Source organism: Phytophthora cinnamomi (assembly GCF_018691715.1).
Source record: "Phytophthora cinnamomi strain GKB4 chromosome Unknown Contig105, whole genome shotgun sequence".
NCBI classification, from domain to species: domain Eukaryota; phylum Oomycota; class Peronosporomycetes; order Peronosporales; family Peronosporaceae; genus Phytophthora; species Phytophthora cinnamomi.
Window position 1 is genome coordinate 55,748 of NW_027151038.1, and position 17,919 is coordinate 73,666.

The 17,919-nt window shown below is 53.4% G+C and overlaps 2 protein-coding genes across 2 annotated transcripts; one reads left to right on the forward strand and one right to left on the reverse strand.

Moving 5' to 3' along the window:
• Positions 1-15,558: 15,558 nt before the first annotated feature.
• On the reverse strand, positions 15,559-15,798 carry IUM83_19871 (uncharacterized protein; the record flags this gene model as incomplete). The annotated part of the gene is made up of 1 exon (XM_067944939.1): positions 15,559-15,798. One exon carries the CDS (start codon positions 15,796-15,798, stop codon positions 15,559-15,561), a length of 240 nt encoding a protein of 79 aa, XP_067782539.1.
• Positions 15,799-16,427: 629 nt separating this feature from the next.
• Positions 16,428-16,970, forward strand: IUM83_19872 (ABC Superfamily; the record flags this gene model as incomplete). Its single annotated transcript, XM_067944940.1, has 1 exon — positions 16,428-16,970. One exon carries the CDS (start codon positions 16,428-16,430, stop codon positions 16,968-16,970), a length of 543 nt encoding a protein of 180 aa, XP_067782537.1.
• Between the last annotated feature and the right edge of the window lie 949 nt (positions 16,971-17,919).

Here is a 17,919-nt window from a genome sequence, read left to right on the forward strand (position 1 = left end):
AGTTTAGCCTGCGGCAGGCTAAACTCCACGCAAATGTACCGAGGCCGCAACCGCGCTCGGTAGTGAGGACGGGAGGTCCAGAACCAATGGACCTCTCGAACGCAACACCTGCTGGTTACCAGCAGCAGGGAGGCAACGTGCGATGCTTCCGTTGCGGAAGAATCGGTCACTTTGCACGGGAGTGCACAGCTCCCATGCCCCCTGGAGGTGGCCGTCGTGGATATTGCTAGGCATCGCCGCGGACCAACAAAAAACGCGAACATCCAGTAGGCGTGGGGTGCCCTACTGGTAATGCAGTCACGCGTGCCGACATCGGGCACGCGACACTGAGGAATGCAGTCCCCAGTGAGACCAGCTCTCACTGCAAGAAACAAGATGACAGGTCGAGCCTAGTCATCCTGAAGGTTTACTCGAAGAGAGCGAATGACTCTCTTCGAGCTTTGGTAGATTCAGGCGCGTCGAACAACTTTGTTCGACTACGAAGCCTGCCGAGACTTGACTTCGAGGAGGTAGATACACCTCGAAGTCTTCTGGAGGTACGACTGGCAACAGGTGCCATCGTGAAGACCGAGAAGCGCGTCGTGAACGTGCGCTTCTCGTACAAACTACGAGTGTTTGTCGAACACTTTATCGTCCTGGACCTGGACGATAAGTTCGACGTAGTAATGGGCATGCCGTGGCTTGCACGGCATGATCCGGTGATAGACTGGAAGAAGCGCACGCTCGTGCGCTTCGGACGCGACAGCGGAACAGAGAGCGATGGCCCTGTTACCGCAGCGCGCGGCTCACCAGTCGAGACAGCGCTTTATGCTGCTGTCCCGGAGTGCCCAAGAAGTGCGCGAGGGCGCGCACAAGTGAGACCAACGTCGGCAATGCTGCCGACGTCGGAAGAAAAAGATGTGTTGGTTCCGGGAACCAACACCCACGTTCAAGCGTGCAAGGGACAGTCCCTGACCCGAAGCGGTCAGGTCGACAACGACGCGTCGGCTCCGGGAGCCGTCGCACCCTCGGTCATGAGGGGCTCCGCCAATGAATGGCGTCGAGGTGACGAAGGCGTGTCAACTCCGGGAGTTGACGCTGCAAACAGTGCGGACGGTTGCAAACGTACCGCACTGACGCAATTTGCATGCTGTCGTGTAGCCGGGCTGCACGACGAAGCGCCATGCGGTCAAGCCGGGCTTGATATCGCGCGCCCGCAGACAGGGTCTGCCGGCGAAGGGACACATTACCGTGCAGCCGGGCTGCACGACGGAAAATGCGGTCAAGCCGGGCTTGATACCGCGCGCCCGCGGACAGGGACCGCCGGCGAACGACTGTCCACGGCCGGGCCTGGACAAGAAGAACAACTGTGCGGAGCCGGGCTCTGCACAACAAGAAGACGGCGCAAGCGGAAAACGCTGCGCAAGTCTCGGTCCGGGACCGAGACGCAACAAGAGCAGTCTGCTGGGCAGACTGCGGCGGCGACGCCGAATGTCAAGACGCTAAGCGTCTTGACGCGCACCGATACTGGATTCCAGTATCGTGACATGGAACTCGCTAGTCCTCCGACGACGGCGTCGGAGTTGACTTCGCTTCCAGCCATGAGCTGGAAGCGCTTCACGCGCGACTTGCACGATGGACGCATCGAGCAAGTCTGCGTTCTTTCGGACAGCGAAAGAACGGCGAGCGAGAGCGAAGAGCTGAGGCAGCTCTTCATGGGAAGTACCACTAAGAGTGAAGACACTCTCAGTGCGAAGACGAAGCGTGAGCGCTTCGAGGAACAAGGTTGGGACTCGCTGAAGTCGAGTCCCTATTACGACTTGTTGAGGGAGTACAAAGACGTACTCCCGGAAGACATTCCTGCGGAGCTTCCGCAGGATAAGGGCATTCAGCACGAGATTGATCTCGTGCCGGGCACGAAGTACTGTGTCACGCGGCAGTGGCCACTACCGCGAGAGCAGGTAAAAGCGATCAACGACTTCTTTGAAAGTCGTCGCAAAGTGGGACAAGTGCGGGAATCAAAGTCCCCGCACAGTGCTCCGACGTTCTGTGTCAAGAAGCCACAGGGCGGATGGCGCATCGTTCATGCCTACAACAAGCTGAACGATGCGACGGTACCGGCGCAGACGCCGATACCACGAAAAGATGTTATCATCGATTCGATGGCCGGGAGCACCATTTACAGTGCTCTCGACTTGCGAGATGGATTTTATCAAATCCTAATGCGTGAGAGCGATATCCCTCTCACGGCAGTGAGCACGCCAAGCGGCATGCTCTGGGAGTGGCTAGTAATGCCGCAGGGGCTTAAGAACGCCCCTGCGACTTTCAACAGGTGCGTGACGCACTTGTTGCGCTCGGTGCGCGATTTCGCGCCGAGCTACTTCGATGATGTGTTCATCCACAGCCGAGCTGTGGACGGGAAGACCCACATTGAGATGCACCCAGTGCATCTCCGGAAGCTACTTGAGCTTATGCGAAAGCATAACCTCTACGCGAACCTGAAGAAGTGTATCTTCGGGGCGAGCGAGATACCCGTCCTCGGGTGTCTCGTAGGGAAGAATGGTGTTCGCCCTGACCCGGAAAAGGTCAGAGTGATCAACGAATGGCCAACGCCTTCAAGTGTCAAGGAACTGAGGCAGTTCCTTGGCTTGGCCACGTACTTGTGCAAGTACGTGGAGGACTATGCGGGCAAGATCTGCCCGCTGTCACAGCTTCTTAAGAAAGAAGCTGTGTGGAATTGGACACCCGATTGCCAGAAGGCATTCGATGCAGTCAAGCGGGGCTTGACTGAGGCGCCGATCTTGGCAGTGGCTGACCAAGATCGCCCATTTCACGTAGTGTGTGACGCATCCGATTTCGCGATCGGATGCGCGTTGATGCAGCACGATCACGAGGGCCGTGATCGTGTCGTCTACTACCAATCGCGTCAGCTGAAGCCAGCTGAGCGCAACTATCCGGTGCATGACAAGGAACTCCTTGCCATGAAATATGCACTCGCAAAGTTCCGAGTGTACTTGCTTGGGAGTAGACCATTTGTGGTCTACACCGACCATGCTTCACTGCGTACCGCAGTGAAGTCGCCACACATTTCACAAAGAATGGCGAGATGGCTCTCATTCTTTGCGGAGTATAACTTCCGGGTCGAATATAAACCCGGAAGATTGAATGTAGTGGCCGACGCGTTGTCACGTCGGCCGGACTACGCAGAAGCTGTTGACGTCAATGCCATTGACGCCATGCGATCGAGCAAACCCACGTCGTCTCTGTTGGACGACGTGAAGGCCACGTACGCGCACGACGCGGACGCGAAACTCTTGCTGACCTATGGCGCAGCGCCTTCTGACAAGTCCCGTCAGAAGCTACCCAAGCACCTTCGAGCGCGTGCACACCGCTTTCGTGTGCACGAAGGACTGCTACTTTACAACGCAGTCGACGACAACGCGGATCGCGTTGTCGTGCCAAATGACCATGACCTGCGACTCAGGATCATGTACGAGTATCACGATGCCCCGACTGCGGGACATCTCGGACGTGAGAAGACTTACGTCCTTCTCACGCGCGACTTCTACTGGCACCACCAGTACAAGTGGGTGCGCAAGTACGTCCGTGCTTGCGAGGTGTGCCAACGCGTAAAGCCTGCGCCGTTTGCGCAGGCTCCACTGCAATCACTACCGACTCCGTCGGAGTGTTGGAAGTCCATGTCTTTGGACTTCATCTTTGGTCTTCCCCCGGATAGCGGAGGGAACACCGGTGTTGTGGTCTTTGTAGACCGCTTCAGCAAGATGGTACATCTTGCTGCGGTGCCAGCAGAGGTGACCGCGAAGCAGACGGCCCGCCTGCTCGTCGACATGGTGTTCAAACACCATGGCATGCCGTCCGACATCGTGTCGGACAGAGACCCGCGCTTCACAGCGCACCTGTGGCAAGAAGTTTTTACACTTCTTGGGAGCCAACTTTCCATGTCGACTGCGGATCATCCGCAGACGGACGGTCAAACCGAGCGCGTGAATCGCGTGCTCGTCGATATGTTGAAGAGCTACGCCCACTCGTTCCAATACTGGAGCGAGTGTTTGTCGATGGCAGAGTTTGCCATCAACAACTCGGTGCATGCCTCAACCGGGCATACACCGTTTTATGTGAATGCCATGCGGCATCCTCGTCTGCCGAGTTTACACGGAGTGGTGGCTCCCACTTTAAGTGGGGGAGGATCTACGACTGCAATACAGCAGCCGCAGAAAACCGCTGACACTTGCACAGTGTCAGCTGCAACAATGGACAAACCACATGAGTCTGCGCAGGGCGCAGACTCCCCCAACAACAAGGCCAACGACCACGGGTCTGCGCAGGGCGCAGACACCGCAAAGAACCACGCAGAGGCCGTGCCTCTAGCGGAGAGCGAGCTGAATGACTTCAGCTCGGATGCAATCAGTTTCATCACCAAAAGACAAGCCGTGATTCGGTTTGTCCAAGACACAATAGCAGCTTCTGTTGATCAACAGAAGCTGAACGCAGACAATGCGGGCAGAGGCAACACAAATGAATTTAAAGTTGGTTCATTAGTTTTGTTAGCTACACAAAACCTGCCTAGACATGTAGTTTCGGATTTCGGAGCAAGCAAGCTTGCTCCGCGCTTCATCGGGCCATTCACGGTGATGGCACGCCACGGTAACGCATACACGCTAGACATACCGTCTAGCATGCGCCTCCATCCGACCTTTTACGTCGGACGGCTGAAGCCATACCTGCAGCACGAGCCATCTAGCTCGGCTGACCCGAAGCCTCGGCAGGAGCCGAGGCAGAAGCGGAGGACTTGGCCTCGGCGACGAGCAACCTCTCCTCCAGCGCGCGGACGCGCTGGAGCAACCCCTTTATCTGGGTCCCCAGCTCGACCTGGATATTCGAGGCGGTCTGCGAGACCGCCGCGACTTGGGCCTTCTGGTTCGCCAGCTCCTGTTTCAGGGCGGCGAACTCAGCTCCCTGCAGACGCTCCACGACGGTCATCCGGTCGTGGAGAGGCGCATACTGATCAGCCCGGGGCTGATCATACCCGGGGCGTGTTCCCACCCCCGCCACCGCCGATCCGTGACGCCCGCGGCTCAACCCGCTGGATTGTTGAGCGGATTGTTGACCATAGTATCCCGAAAACGAACCCTCAAGGGGCTCGTTTTCGTATTCGTTGGAGAGGATTTCCTCCCCATCGAGATACATGGGAGCCGCGGAACGTCTTGGTGGAGGACGTTCCGGAAATGGTGAGGGCGTACAAAGAGCAGTACGCGCTGGCGCAGCGGAAGTAACACGAGCGCTGCGATCATCGCTAGCGCCCGAACCCTCACGTGCTAAGAATTTAGCACGGAGCTCTTTGAGACTCTCGGGCACACGGAACGACGTGTACCCGTTCAGGTCGCGGTCGCTCAAGCGGACCGCGCCTGGGAAGCACTTCGCGCACTGAAAGCCCTCGGGCACAGCGCACGGCACATTTGCCTCCTCAGCAGCAACATGAAGTTGCTCCAGCTTTCCACGCTTCGAGTACGTCTCGAAGCGATCACGCGCTTGCTTAATCCGATCACGGTAAGCACTCGGTCTCTTGTTGAAGTTCTCAACAAAGGCGTTCCAGCTTTGACAAAGTGCCTGCCATTCGGGCACTTTGCTGCGAGAAGAGGACTTTTTGCTTTGAAACCATCGGAGCTCATGAAAGAGTCCGATGTAGTAATCGCGCCTTTGATGCGTTTCCGCATCAAAGTGCAGCTCGGCAGCCACAGCGTCATCTTTGATGGCGCTGCATACGTACAGCGGCACCTCATTCGGAGGTACCGAGTTCCCAAACCGGTCCGCGATCTCGGACGCGGACGGCATCCATGGATCGCGCGCTGCAGGCGCAGCGCGCGGAGTACTGAGAGCCCCAGCGGAAGCGAGTGGGGTATCGCTCTCAGTACGCGAACGCTTCGAACTCGAAGCGTCCGATTCGTCCCCTTCACGCGGGCGAACGTTCTTGGCGTGAGGGTCGAGCGATTCGCTCGACACTGAGTCCTTACGCTTTGAGGGCGAGTCCTCCTCGCCCTCCATGTCTTCATCGTCGTCGTCGAAATCGACGACGTCGCCGTACTTCGCCTTCTGGCGTTCGAAGTAGTCGTCGATGGAGAGATGACTCCCCATCGACTTTGCGGACTTCTTCTGAGGCGCGCTCATCGTTGAATGAGCGCGGATTTCTTCTCCAAACGCGGAGAATTGACGAATGGTCAATTCCGAAGATTGACGTGCGGAGACCCCGCGCGTCTAACCTTAAGGGGGGGATGGTGTAACGGGGTTACACGTACAAGTGGCTGCAAGCCACTTGTGAATTTAACAGATAGGTTATCTGTTAAACGTTTTGGATACTTCCTCACATTGGTGTAAGACACACCGATGGATACATTGAAGTGGACCACCACAGTGAGTGGTCCACACATACCCAAAGATCCTATTGGTAGAAAGCAGCATCTTTCTACCAATCAGAGACATGCATATTAGCGGGGCTCTGACAGCCAGCCGCTGCCAACCCTTTCATAGATGATAAACAGTTTTTTTGCAGATTTTAGAGGAAGATCAATTTACAAACAATACAGTTCTCATTTTACCTTAAACTAGCTACTTGGAGTCTTATATAAAGTTAAATTATATTTGTGTACTCAAATATAATTAACCTAAGTAATTACTAAGTACTTACGCTTCCTCATACACGTAGCGCAACGTGTAAGCAAAAGTAGTGAGTCAAGTTAGACCCACTACACCACAAGTCTCCATTCGACAAGCTCCGCCGTGAGGGAATTCTGGATCTCCTCCATGACAGAGTGCACCATGCCGTCTGGAATCCTGGATGCACATGTCGTGGACCATTCCGGAATCAAGTTGACGAACTCGAATCCTGCCTCAAAGAACAGAGTCTGGAGGATGGCGACACACTCGCGTGGCGTCATGACGTTCAGAGGAATCTGAGTAGCCGTGAGATCCTGGGCCCCACCAACGCCCCACCGGGCGAGGTGAAATTCAGAGATCTATGCATCCTCCTGACTCGTCAGAGCCGACCGCCACTTGAGGTAGTCGCCGGTCGCGTAGGCCGCATCGAAATACTCATTAGTGTCCGGTTTTGGGGTTGGTCACTCGTAGTCGATACTTGGGGACGTCACCTTTCCAGGTTTCGCGTCTTCCCAGCGTCAAACCTCGCGTCGCGCGTACATTACCGTACGCTCTCCATCCAGCACCCGTGCTCCCGATTCTGGAGCAGCCCCAGCAGCATCCTGGACGCTACCTTCCGGTGTCGTCCTTGGCGAAGCTCGCGAGACTTCACAAGTGAATCCTGGGTTTTCGCCTCCTCCTTCACACGCACGGGCTCCGACTTTACTTCCACCACAGACTCGTCCGAAGATGAAGACTCAGAAACCAAGTCCGTCACCTCCGGGGGCTCAACCGCATTGGCGCCTCCCTCAGACGCCTGAGCACCAACCTCGCGGGCGTGCTCCTCCGGGACGTCAGGATTCTGCGACCAAGGATTCGCCTCCGACGAGCCTTGAACCTTGGACGAAGCTTGGTCATCCTGGGTCGGCGGCTCGTTAGCCGGCTGATCTTGAATCGAAGACGCCTCGACGACCCCACCTTGCTCTGCGTCGCTCCCACGAGCAGCCTTCCTCGCCTTCCGAGCATCGCGGACGACTGTTTCCAGGTCCTTGTGCTCCTCAGGCTCCACACCTTGAACGCGACGTGACTGACGCGCCGCACTACCGCGTCCCCCGTCATCACGTCCAGCCTTCTTCGCCCCTCGTCCTCCTGGCATTTTCGACACTTGAAGATGACGGGCACTCAGCAGATCCTCAACACTTGAACTCGGTGAAATCCCTGGTTTGAATCCGGGCACGCGCACCAGCTGAGGCGAGGCCAATGAAACCTTGATCGCCCAGGGGTGTTTTGTATAGCGTACCCCAGGAAAATACTGGGAGTCAACAGAAGAAGAATAAAACCCAGTGGGCCGCAAAGCAAACCCTAAATTTCACCCTCCTTTGTTTGGCGTGAGTACCTTGCGTAATCCCTGTCAGCTCGTTTATCTTCGACGGAACGGCACTTCACCGGAGTTGTAAATGTAGCCTTTGAAGAAGCACTGAGGTGCACGTCTAATCCAGAACGCGTCCTTGATGCTGAAGACAACCCAGAACTTCAGATCACCCGAACCCAGAATATCACGAATTCAGGATCCAGGATGTCACTTCCACTCTGGGTGAAGCTTGGAACTCAGAAGGCACCTTACCCAACTGCTCACTAGCCCGATAACCAACAAATACAGAGTATACAACACTACAACTAGCCGTCACTTATTCTTTTGGACCCTCGGACGGTGGGTCACTCACACACTAGGCTCACTCGAGTCTGAAATCCAGGCGCCTAGCTCGCCTGAATACTCGCCAATACGCGCACCACCCTCAATTAAGAGGGAAAATACAATCACTATCAGTTAACCTTCCCGTCACACGCAGCAGTCAATACAATATCCTGGGGGCGACTACTTAGCACTCCAGAACACAATCGGGAACATGAAATGGGCTACCACGAGCACAGCAGGTGACCCAACTAGGATATGAAATAGGTGGATCACCCCAGGAAGCACAAGGCGTCTCTGGTCACCACCTAACTGGACTTAGAGTAGGTGGAGCTCACACAGACGACTCGTCCTTGTAGTCGATGTGCCCTGAATGTCCCGCGGCCGTAGTCTCGGATCCTCCGGATTTCCGTCGGCAGGCTTGGCCGAAGTCACTTGCGCGTTACAGGGAAAATTGAACTCTGTTTTGGTTATCGACTACACTATCACTTCTCTCTTCTGCACGCTTCTTCGGGCAAATGTCTTGGGTTCACTATGCTTCGGGTCGAATATCTTGGCTTCAGTATACCTTGGGTTCAGAGGTCCTGACTAGTGACGACTTGGTCGTCGCACCTTCGTCGTGGGTTAACAAATGACTTGGTTTCACCATGCAGCGGGTCCGTTGTCTTGGTTACAGTATAGTGTGAGCACTCTCCTTCTTCTCTTCGAAAAAGTCGAGTCGACAGGTCTTAGCGGATTCTTGACTGTTCTTCAAGCCACACATCACTTGATTGCAAACGGGCCTCAAACTGGCTCCAAACTTGCTTCGCATTCACACTCACGATTCCACTTGGTATGTTGGGTGATTCTAGGAATCTTGGCGTAACTTGGTGAATCTTGGCGTAACTTGGTGAATCTTGGCGTAACTTGGTGAATCTTGGCGTAACTTGGTGAATCTTGGATGTCGGCTTGGGAGATACTTGGTTTTAGTATAGGGCGTCTGGATTCACGGTCCAATCCCAGGATTCCATCTTGAAATCCTGGGGCACTTGTCTTCACACAAGTGAATCTTGGGTTTCCGTGGTGCACTCTGGGTGCAAACTCTTCTTCATCACAGACTAGCGTGTATCTCCACAACCATCAACTTGTCCACCTTCCAGTGCGTGATCATGGTGGTGGTAGTGGGTGTTTCTTGGTACTTGATCCATCTTGTCGCTCTGGACCACAGCAAGACGTTACTTCCGAACGTGAGTCTCCACAACTGGGGGCGAAATCACAGGTAGCTCTTCCTAAATCACCAAAACTACAAAGAGTTAACATGCAAATATACAGCCGCTACTTATTCTTTTGGACCCTTGAGCGGGGGTCCGTACACCAGTTCACTTGAGTTTCTTCCGGATCACTGGTCAAACCCGGAAGCACCCTTCACTTACGCGCACCAGCTTCTACAAGGAGATAATTAACTCCAAGCAGAAGACTTTAGAAAGCTCAACTCCAAAAGGAGGCCAACCTTCAGTCAAACAATATACCGTCCTACCACACAGTAGTCAATCGATTGGATCCAGGGGTGACTACACACAACCTCCTAGAAACGCAGTTAATATGAAATGGGACCTCCGAACGAAGGACCAACAACTAGAATATGAAGTAGGACAGATCACTTCGAAGCGCGCGTCGCCCGATCACCGCCTAACTTGGCCTTAGCCTTTGGGAGAGTTCCACGGCGGTAATCGCGGTCACGACGCGTCAAGACGCAGGGTTCACAACTTAGGGCCGCCGGTAGGGTTGGTTCCTCCGGGCAAGGCTTGTTCCTTTCACTGCTTGACAGCACCACTTCGCCACTAAGGACTCAGCAGCACTTGTGCTCTTCTTGGCAAATTGAACTCTCTGATTATATAGTCTGTTAGGCGTGTGTACCTACAATCTCTCTGGAAGCAGTCATTTTATCTTGAATTCACTATGGTCGGGCGTGGTGTAATCACGTCGCACATCGAGCGGGTCATGGATCGGGCAGGAATCGGATCGGTGCATAAGATATCATGGTCGGTCGTTTACATCTTGGCTGGACTATAATTGAAACTTGGAAGGACTTCTGGGTACATCTCCGGACTTTTGGGGTACAAATCAGGTCGCGACTGGTAGCATGTGGTCGCTCCGCCGGGAGGTCGGCATCCGTAGTTTGGCATTAGGAGTTTTCTTCGTCTGGAGTCGTGAAACTGGGGATTCTGGAGATGACTTGGGTTCAGTATACTTCATCATGGAGCGTTCTCGGTCAGCCTCCTTCCGCACTCCGCCTTCCGCTGGCTTGGGCACTCAGCTTGCGCATGCCCGTGGTCTCTGCCATGGTTGACGATCTCTTGCGTCGCATGCCTTTATCTGGACCCATCGCAGGCAGGGTTACCGGATAGGCGTTTGGGCAACTTTCTGAGGAGCCGGTTCGCGTCGCAGGTCCATCTGGGCACCAACAATGCTGCTGGGTATTGGTGCTACGACGGTGTACAGTATGTGTCCAAGCATTGGGTCGAGAAGAACAAGCTCCCAATGGCAAAGATCAGCAAGAAGAATATCCGCATGAAACTGGGAGACAACCACGTGGTTGAAGCAGGGTTAGCGCTACCGGCTCTGTTCATCAAGATTCAAGTATCGGCTGATGAATACGACTGTGTTACCGTTGTCTATGCGATCCCTCAAGAATTCGATTGCATCCTGGGAATACCTTTCTTTGAGGATGTCCAACCGATGATCGATTGGAATGGTCGACGGATTGAACGAACAAGAATGACGATTCTACAAGTAGAGCAAGCAACCAAGGCCTCTGGACTGATCGAGGAAGGTGGATCGATGAATGCCTCCGGGCTCCAGAGATCTGTCGAGGCGATAGCCCTATCGGCGAATAGATCTGATTCCTGTAGAAGCGCCGGGCTGGAAACAGATGTGAGGTCCAAGGTTGAACTCGCAAGGGAAACTGTGCAGAAGAACAACCCAAGAGCTGCATGTGGGCAACTCGACCTCGAGTCACAGGTTGCAAACTTGGTGGAGGTAACCGACATGAGGTCAGCTTCGGGTGCAAGCGCTACAGAGAACCGCAGTGTCGGGGATAAATACAGCGTCGTGGAGCAGATGTTCACGACGGGGGTTGTCAACGCAGCAGGCGTGGAGATGAAGTTCATCACGCGGAAGATGCTGAGAAAGTTCTTACGGATCAAGACGAAGACTCCAGACGAACCCGGTGTCATACTGGTTTTGTCGAATGATACAATCAAGCGCGTCACAAGCTCGTTGCAACGACGCGATCAACTGGAGAACGTTGGCACTGCCAAGGCACAACGATTGGGAAAACTTTCAAGCAAACCCGGCTTACGAACTGCGCAAGGAAGACTAGGACACCGTGTTCCGTCCGGGACTCCCAGAAGGTCTACCGGAAAAGCGCGAGATCGAGCACCGCATTGACGTGCGAGATCCCAACCTGGCGATGTACCGTCAGCAATGGTGGCAGCCGCCGGAACAACAGCTAGAAATCGTGCGCTGGGCTGAAGACATGGTAAATAAGAAACTCATCCGGCCAAGCATTACTCCCGATGTAGCTCCGACGTTTTGCGTGAGAAACCCAGTTGACTGGCGTATTGTCCACAACTATCGATATCTCAACTCCAACACCATCCGGTAGGGTGTGCCAATGACGAGGAAGGAGGATATCAGGTACGACACGGCTGGAGCCTACGCCTTCTTGAAGATGGATCTGATGTCCACGTACTACCAAGTCCGAATGCGTGAAGATGATGTCAAGTTTCAGCGTTTCAAGCGCCTAACGGACTTTGGGAATATCTGGTAATAGTGCATACGCTAGCATCATTTCGGATCTACTACATGGACAAGCCACCGATCTCGGAGAGTGACCACAAAAACCTCGAAGGGTTGTTCAAGCAAAAGATGGCTAACCACCGACTGGCGCGATGACATCATATCCTAGCGGAGTATCAGTCAACCTTCTCGTATCTTCCGGGGGTCAAAAATGGCATTGCTGACGCTTTAAGTAGAAGACCCGGTTTCCAACCGGAAACGAAGTACTTCCACGACTAGAATGTGACCAGCTTCGATGACACTTCTTTCGGCTTGGAAACCATTGAGGTAACCTCGGATAAGGAACTCGTTAAACGTATCAAAGAAGCATACCCGAGGGATTGCGAGATACAAAGCAATTTGGCAGCAATCAAGCAGCGGTCTAGTGAGACGAAATCCAAGCGGAAATCTCAGAACCACAAGATGTACCGATATTTCTCTGAAGACAATTGTTTGCTTTGGCATCAATCACCAGTAAACGAACGCCCACGAGTTGTTGTCCCCAACAATGAGAAGTTGCGTCAAGACACCATCAGAGAGTGTCGTGATACGAATTACAGCGGTCATCCGGTGCTGAGAGAACGGATCTAATTCTAATACGACATTAGTACTGGTCTCGGATGTTGAAGTCAATCCAGAAGTTCATAGCTGACTGCAACTCATGAAGCCGAAACGAGCCACGACTCACTAAGCCGCCAGGTCTGCTCGAGCCTCTCAGTATTCCAGATGATCGAAGGAGATGAATTTCGATGGATCTCATGACGGATGTGCCACGAACCAAGCGTGTCATGGACTCAATCTGGGTAGTTGTGGATCACTAAACCACGCGATGCCATTTCGTTCCAACAACGAAAACGGTGACAACTGAAGGAGTAGCGCAGCTGTTCATCGGCAGTATTTGGAAGTAGCACGGAATGCCATCCATCATCGTGTCTGGCCGTGATCCAAAATTTGGCAGCATGTCTTCCAGTCGATTGGAACGAAGTCGAGCATGACCGTAGCTCACCGAGCTCGAGGTGACGGTCAAACCGAGCGGGTGAATCGAACACTTGACGAATATATCCGGTCTTACTGCAAGATGATTAAAACGTGCACCTAGTCAATGCTTAGTTTACCGTCAATTCAACCGCACATAATTAGCTCCTTTTCCGACAGATCTTGGATATATATATCCCGCCGAAGACATTTCAACTTGCGGCAGACAAACTGAAGGACGCGCCTCGGAGTAAGCGTGGTGCCGAATTTGATGAACGACAAGCGGCGGTATTATTGCGCTGTCGCGAAGCAATCGCGCAGGCTCAAGAACCAATGCAATACGGATACGATCACTACCGTGTCGACCAAGTCTTCAACGTTGGTGACAGAGTGTTTCTAAGCACTCAAAACTTAGATCCCCTCCATACTGGCTGACCAAATTCGTCAAAGTTCGGGCCCAAGTGGACAGTACCCTACACAGTGATGCGAAAGATTCACAGCAACGCGTACGAACTCAATATCCAAGTTGGCAGCAAACTTCTTCCCATCTTCAACACTGGCAGTATACGGAGCCAACTCGTCTCTCACGACCACATGATATCATCCTTGCCGACGCCAGTGTTGGACAACTTATCAAACGATTGCCGGGGAAACGCCGTCACAAACGACGCACCCAATTTCTTGTGGAGTGGGTGCGAGAAGAGGAACAATCTGAGAACCAGTGGAGAACCTTTGCCAAATTCCTGATATGATTGCAGAGTTTTAAGTCAACAGACGCTCGAAGCGACGAAGAAGATCAAAGAAGCAACAAAATGGGGCTCAAGGCCTACCTCGATTGAAATACATGGCTTTGCTAATTGCGGCTAAGCTTCGGTTTCTTCCGCGATCCCTTGTGCGAGTTTTTCGTCGACTTCTTCAACGTCTTGGATGACTTGGGAACTGGTGGAGCTATGCGATCTATTTCATAGACATTAGTGAGCCAACGTAGCATACCCAGAGGTTCCAACTTGCAAGGAGGGTCCGCTTTCTCGTTGTAGTCATCGCACACCATAACAGGATGGTCAGGGTCCTTTCCCACCACCAGCGTAAAGCAGTGCTCGATATAACGCTGTGCCGCATGCATGAGGTAGTATCCAGCCAGACGATCATGCGCCTTGCGTTCCAGAACGGCTAGCGTGGTCAGCGACGAACGTTGAAACTTCATGAATAGTCCAAGACAGTTCCGCGCGACACAGGAGCGATCCCAGCGACCGCGATTTACGAGTCCATCTTGGCCATGTCCATAACAAGCAGCCTGACACGAGTACAGGAAGCACAAATTCGTTGCCGAAGCTCCAGCGCCACGAAAATGCTTGTGGAAGTACTGTAACGGGGTTACACGCACAAGTGGCTACAAGCCAGTTGTGATTTTAACAGATAAATATCTGTTAAAAGTTTTAGATACTTCCTCACATTGGTGTTAGTCATACCAATGGATACATTGAAGTGGGCCACCACAATCAGTGCTCAACACCTACCCAAAGATCCTATTGGTAGAAAGCAGCATCTCTCTACCAATTAGAGACGTGCATATTGGTGGGGCTGTGACAGCCAGCCGCTGCCAACCCTTTCATAGATGATAAACAGTTTTTAGCAGATTTTAGAGGAAGATCAATTCACAAACAATACAGTTCTCATTGTACCTTAAACTACCTACTTGGAGTCTTTATTTGATTTATATTATACTTGTGTACTCGAGTATAATTAACTCAAGTTATTACTAATACCTACGCTTCCTCATACACGTAGCGCAACGTGTAAGTTAAAGTAGCGAACCAAGCTAGGCCCACTACAAGTACTCCCCAAACGATGTGCGCTGGCCGGGCATGATCCTTTGGTTGACTCGGTTCATGGACCAATTGACGAGGCGGGGATTATCCGGCCACTCCCAAGTCAACTGTACTCCGGGTGTTCCCCATCACACCCAGTACGTGACGTGAGGTGGGTCACCGTAGCGATCAATGAAACGGCGCAGTGGCCAAATTTGGTCCGGATCGTACTCAGCCGTTGGATCGTACCGATTGAACGTGCGCGATGACGGATGACGTTCTGGAGGCGCTGGTAGCGGCGGACGCTCAGTGATGTCGAGGGAACCAGCAACAAGTTGTACACCGAGAAGGGGTCCCCACGCTCATCTTGATCGATGTCGCCGTCCAAGGCAAACTCAACGACGCCCCAGCGCGATTCGGAAGCTGCAGCACCATGATCATCATCATCAGCAGCAGCAGCGACGGAACCCCCAGCCGGCGACGCTGGAGCTGAATGCACAGGCGATCCAGGCGAAATCACAGTCTCAGTAACAAATCAGCCGAGTCCGAAGCTCTTGGAGACGGTGGCGCACCACTAGGCGATGGCAGAGGCGACGCAGAGCGAAGCGATGACGCTGAGACGGTCGATGAAGACTACACAACGCGACAGGAGACTATTGTGGAAGCCGACAAAGCGCCGTCCAGCAGCGATGTTGGCGATTGCGAGCCCAAGAACTCGTAGAACTCCTCCTTGGTTATGCCGCTGAGAGGGTCGAAAGAGCAAGCACGCTCCGGTTCTGGGGCCGGAGACACCATGCAGCCAGTCGAGGCTAGCAGGTCGAGCCCGAAGTCTTGCTCGGCCACCACTTTTCCTTGGAGCGGCGGCACCTGCATACCTTGGTTGGAGTTTGCTAGGCTTGCTAGACCATGGTCCTTACCGGTGGTAACCTCAAAGAAGGGCCTGCTCCTCCCATTCTCAGCGTCATTCGAAGCATAGGCACTTTAAAGCCGGTCAATCACACCACGACCTCTTTGGCTCTGTGACGGGGCCACACGAGCACCTTGCATAGAGGAAGTGTGCTAACAAGAGCATACAAACTCTCGCGTCCCTGGCCTAAGGGGACTGATTGATCAGAACTACGGTAGATCTAAGACTGAGTGTATTTATAGGTTAGTACAGATTCGGCCTGCATACAAATTCGAAGTTCCCTATAGTTTATCCTATATAAAATGTATCGGTTGGCTCTCAAGCCTATTGTATCACTACTCAGGGGAGTGACCTTTTGTAACCACCCCTGAATAGTGCCAGGGTCACTATTCCGTGTAACCCCATTACATTCTCCCCCACTTAGATTCGATCATATCGACCAACCAGAGCGAGGGTACGGTGGCGGCTCACATTTCACTCGTACAGTCGAAATCCAACGCCAACGGCGCGAGCTCTTGCACCTCGGCTCTCGGCCCCCAGAAAGCAACTGGCGCATTGCCGAGCAAGCCCCACGGTCTCCACGTCGATCGGAAGCATGCTTCCCAAGCGCAGCTCGTGCGGTGCGAAAGTACCTTCAAAACCCCGGGCCGAGAGGCCGAAGGCCAAGAAGGCCAAAGCGAAGAACGAGTCGGCCGCGCTGAAGGAGGCCACGGGCGCGGCCGCTAAGGAGGTGCGCTCTCCGAGCAATTCTCCGGAGGAGTCGCACGGCGAACATGCATCCCGCAAGTCGCCCGATGCTCCACCGGATGAGGGGGACAACCCCAGGTTCAGCTATGAACGGCGCAGCCCGCGCCGGGACTGGGATTCACCCGAGTTCAGCTGCACCAAAGTCGTGTACTCCGGTGAGAGCTCACAAGAGGAGGAGAACTCCTCTGAAGGTAGCGCGCAGGCCGCCAATGACAAGAAGCAGGCGAAGGGCGACGTGCGCAATGCCCCGGCTGCCCCGGACACCCAGGCCGAAGAGCCGTCGAGCGACAAGACGGACACGGAGCCCATGGCAGCTGCGCCTGACAAGAACGTAACCCTGGCGGAAGGCCTCGCGCGCGCCCAAGCCGCCAAGGCCGCCGCTGCTGTGTAGAGCGACGCGCATGGTGGGAAGAAGCGTGCCGCATCTAAGTCGGCGCCTCGCGACCAGTACAAAGGTCTGTTCGATGACTCCGAGTGTAGTGGGCCTACTTTGGCTCACTACTTTAGCTTACACGTCGCGCTACGTGTATGAGGAAGCGTAGGAGTTTATTAATAATTTGAATTAATTATACTTGAGTACACAAGTATAATATAAATCAAATAAAACACCAAGTAGGTAGTCTAAGGTACAATGAGAACTGTATTGTTTGTAAATTGATCTTCCTCTAAAATCTGCTAAAAACTGTTTATCATCTATGAAAGGGTTGGCAGCGGCTGGCTGTCAGAGCCCCGCTAATATGCATGACTCTGATTGGTAGAAAGATGCTGCTTTCTACCAATAGGATCTTTGGGTATGTGTGGACCACTAATTGTGGTGGTCCACTTCAATGTATCCATTGGTGTGTCTTACACCAATGTGAGGAAGTATCTAAAACCTTTAACAGATATTTATCTGTTAAACCATAAGTGACAAATGTCATGCACAAGTGACTGCTGTCACTTGTGTGTGTAACCGCGTTACACCATCCCCCCGTTAAGCTTCGACGTGTCGGTCTCGACACGTCAATTAATATTGACTGCTTGTCAATTGTTTGTGCTGGGGTTTCCGTGCTCATCCGCAATGAGCACGATCAAGCTGAAGACCACCATTGCAACAGAGTGTAAACTCTCTGTTGCTGTGTACAATGCGCAGTAGCGCGAGGTGCGCCGCTACCACGGGGACAGACAACACAGTGTCTGTGTACGATTCTTCGATGTCGACCGCGTCTATGCGTCGACATCTCTAAGCGAATTTCTGTTGTTTACCGTGATCGGGTAAGCAAGCGCCAAAGCACTTCGAGTCCTTCTCGAAGTGGCAAGTATTAGCAACTCCACGCTGTTGCGGTGGAGGCTGGTGTCCG